At 42.5% G+C, this 3,988-nt stretch overlaps 1 protein-coding gene across 3 annotated transcripts; it reads left to right on the forward strand.

Moving 5' to 3' along the window:
• The first annotated feature begins 32 nt into the window (after positions 1–32).
• Positions 33–2,769, forward strand: LOC135625509 (syntaxin-112-like). Of its 3 annotated transcripts, none has more exons than XM_065130400.1 (3): positions 33–752; positions 1,254–2,401; positions 2,488–2,769. In XM_065130400.1, the coding sequence occupies exon 2, from the start codon at positions 1,280–1,282 to the stop codon at positions 2,195–2,197; it is 918 nt and encodes a 305-aa protein (XP_064986472.1). In that variant the 5' UTR covers positions 33–752; positions 1,254–1,279; the 3' UTR covers positions 2,198–2,401; positions 2,488–2,769. The 3 variants fall into 3 exon arrangements, with proteins under 3 accessions (XP_064986472.1, XP_064986473.1, XP_064986471.1); XM_065130401.1 differs by having other exon boundaries at positions 33–193; XM_065130399.1 differs by having other exon boundaries at positions 33–2,401.
• Positions 2,770–3,988: the final 1,219 nt, after the last annotated feature.

Raw genomic sequence — 3,988 nt, forward strand, 5'->3', positions numbered from 1 at the left:
TAACGCCAAGAGAAGTATGATTGTTGTATGCCTGCGACAAGTTGACTTTTTTGTTTGACTTGTAGTCTTCTGGAGAAGCTGTCTGATACATGGTTGTGATGACTGTGTGCATAATCTAAAACCGATCATCCGATGACATTACAGGAGATTACAGAGGATCTTTGTGTTGTCTGTGGATAGAGCTTGGCAGTAGGTAGGCATGCTAATTTGGATCATGTCTTAATGACTTCAACTTCAAACTTGTAGATAGAATGAATGTGTATTGATGTATATCTAAGTGAATACATATATATATATATATATATATATATATATATATATATATATATATATATTCCCTAAATAAGAGTTTGTATTAAAAGTGAATGTATAATTCAACATCCATTTGTTAATATGATGACACAAGTTTTGACTTTGCACACCTCAAGTGGGTCCCTGACCAACCTCCGCCGTTGGATTGCCACGTGGAAGCACGGGAACGCATCTAGTGTTTGGTTATGGAATGGGCCCGTCTAAATAGCGTTTTTGTTTCCATTATTATTACTTATCGTTATTCCTTCCCGTCTTCTCAGTTTACCGCCTTCATCTCCAGTTTGAAACCATAACATAACCGAAGCCCATTTGGAAACTTCCCTCTTTCTCGCTCTCCTCCTCTGCTCCTTCGCAAACGATGTCGTCTCCTGGCTGAAACCCTAGCTCTGCTTCGCTTGTTGGAGTTCTTGGCGGACGAGGCTTTGTTCGTCTCCCTCAGGGTGACTGATTCCGTTCGGTGGTTCTTCGCAATTTCGTTTTGTTGTTTTCTTTAATTGCGATCCTCTCTGATGTTTGATTCGATCGGGCGGTGCGTTCTTGAACCCCTTTGCTTCAGTTCTCGAAGCAGCTTTCGCCCGAGGAAGCGAATTCTCGTGGAAGAGATCGCCTCTTGGGGTTCTTGGAGGCGGCTTTGCCGAACCGCCACCACTTTATGAAAAGCCTTCTTTTGCTTCTGTGGGTATTGATGCATCTTTATCTGTTGTTCTCCTTGATTTCGACCCAGTCGGAAGATTCACTTTCGTTGCTCCGTGTGTTCTTGAATCGTTTTGCTTCATTTCTTGATGGACCATCGGGGTTGAATTCGGGTTCTTTAGTGAACGATCGACCAACGCTTTGATCGGTGTAGCAAAATTAAAATTTGTTCTCTTCCTTCCAGTTTTTTTCTTGAATTTTTATTGTTTTGTCTTCGGTTTCGATGGTTTACGATGGGTTTCTTGCAGGTCGGCGACGAGGAGCTGCTCCGAAGATGAACGACCTTATGACCAAGTCTTTCATGAGTTACGTGGAACTCAAGAAGCAGGCGCTGAAGGATCTCGAGGCCGGGGCGGATGACCCACCGAAAGTCGAGGCGGCGGCCGGCGGTCTCACCCGCATGGAAGAAGAGAACCTTGCTCGCTTCTTCAGCGAGATCGGCGGGATCCAGTCCGAGATGGACGACGTCTCCAGCCTCCTCGTCGATCTCCGCTTCCTGAACGAGGAGTCCAAGTCCGCCCACAGCGCCAAACTCCTCCGCGGCCTGCGGGATCGCATGGACGCCGACGTGGTGGCCGTCCTCCGCAAGGCCAAGGCCATCAAGGTCCGGCTGGAGTCCCTCGACCGCTCCAACGCCGCCAACCGTGGTGTGGCGGCGTGCTTCACCGAGGGCAGTCCCGTGGACCGGACACGGGTGTCGGTGACCAATGGCTTGCGGACCAAGCTTAGGGAGACGATGAATGGGTTTCAGCTGTTGCGGGAGCGCATAGTTTCCGATCACAGAGAGGGCCTGAAGCGGAGGTACCTCAACGCCACGGGCGAGGCCGCGACCGAGGAGGCGATCGACAAGATGCTCTCAGGGGCCAGCCAAGTCGGGCTCCTGGACAACAAGGGCGAAGTGGACTTGGAGGTATTGGAGAGGCAGAAGGCGGTGAGCGACATACAGAGGAGCTTGATGCAGCTGCATCAGGTCTTCCTCGACATGGCGGTCATGATGGAAGGGCAGGAGGATCAACTGAACGACATCGAGGAGAATGTGGCCCGGGCGAAGGATTACATCAGTGGGGGAACCGACCGCCTCGTCTCTGCCAATGCAATGAGGAAGAGGAACAAGAAGTGCGCTTGCTTGGTTTGTGCTCTGCTGCTGGTTGTCATCTCGGTTTGCTTGGTTCTTATACTCACGGATCCTTAAACACACGCCCATGAATTCGAGGATGCTGATAGTATAGATTGGTCGGTACGTTTTGCTTTACCTTTTGCTTTTTGTGCTTGTCTTTTTCTCATTCTTGCGGAAGACCTTTCGTTATCCAAATTGCAGAGGAACTGTAATAACCTGAGTCACGTGAATGCGATGGCTGATGCTTATGACTGTGGAACATGATGAACTTACACGGATGTAAGATAAGTAGTTGTTGTTATTTTGTTAGGTGTTCAAGTTCTTTATGGATTTGGTGACATAATCTTGTTTGAAACACAATCTAGAATCTATGAGTGAGAAATCTCTCAAGGCAAAGAGAGCTTTGAAGAATTAGGGACAAAGATATGGTAATAGAAGACATCGCAAAGCAGACATTAGCCACAGATAAAAGAGTACGAGGTATGCTTTATTCGGAAGTATCGGTATGGGAAAGACTCAGGACTTGTGGATACAATTATAGTTAATTTATTATGGAAGGACTCAGAACTTAATTGCAGAGAAATGTTTTCTCACAGGTCGTGTAAATGGATAATGTAATTATGTGCATGTTTTATATGGGAGAAGAAAGCTTTGGTACCAAAAGAATAAATAAAATATAATATATATCTGATTTGGGTTAGGATATCTCTTGGAAAGGTAATGAATGTAAGTATATATATAGTGTGTTAAGGAAAATAGAGAATCTTCAAAACTCATGACTATTATTGAATATTAAAATTTATAAACTTTTAGACTCTTGATGATCTCTGGCCCTCTCTACTTTTATCTCTGACTTTCAAATTATATATTTAAAATATTATATTAACTTTATATACATATATTTAAATATATATATATATATATATATATTAATATATACATCAATCCTAACAAAATATTAATATATTTTTAGTTATTCATCAACTGTTTAATTTAAATGATCCCATAATTATTAGTTACAGATTTTATAGGATTTTCTTGCTAAGACCGAGTCTAGTAAACGATAATGATGTTTTGTGATTTCAAAATTGACTAAGTAATAGTTTAGGACGATCTTATATTAATTAATGATGATGGGATTGCGTGCTCTCAGAGACAACCAAAAAAACAAAGGAAAAGAAGATGACGACGCCACTGCGAGAAATTTGTCCTGCCATAGAACAACAACAGAAACAGAAACTTCATTGATCTAACGTCAAAACTATCTCCAAGATCGACAATTAATGAAATCGTAAGAACTGCCATTAAGTCATTCACCGTCGATTAATGAAATAGTGCATGATTATATAATTTTTTAAATAAATAACAAATAATAAAAAAATATATCGGATGAGATTTCGAATCTCTATCATTTAATAAGTAAATTTAGTATTTAAGATATAAAATATATATTAAAATTTTATAATATATCATAATTAGATAAATATTTAAAATATATTAGATGGATTGCGATCTCACTTTTAGGTCTCGACATCCTGCGGCTCTGACAGCACCCCTATTTGAAGCAATCAACCGTCCATATTTATTGACTTAGGATCCACGAGGTCAACGACCAGATAACAAAAAATAACGGACGTCGGTTCGCTTGCGAGTGAAGCGTTTCGGCAACCGGGGGGGGCGGCACGTGGTCGCAAGTATTCCAGACCGGCTCATCTGACGCGTACTTGAATGTGAGCGGGGCCCATCGGGGTGGCCCTCGTCTTCGTCGTTTCCTTTTATTTTTATTTATTTATTCTGATTTCTTTTTCCTACTCCCCCGAGTCAAGTCCACCGGCGAGAGACTTCAATAAAGACGGCAGAGACTCG

Source organism: Musa acuminata, chromosome BXJ2-10 (genome assembly GCF_036884655.1).
Source record: "Musa acuminata AAA Group cultivar baxijiao chromosome BXJ2-10, Cavendish_Baxijiao_AAA, whole genome shotgun sequence".
In the NCBI taxonomy this organism is placed as follows: domain Eukaryota; kingdom Viridiplantae; phylum Streptophyta; class Magnoliopsida; order Zingiberales; family Musaceae; genus Musa; species Musa acuminata.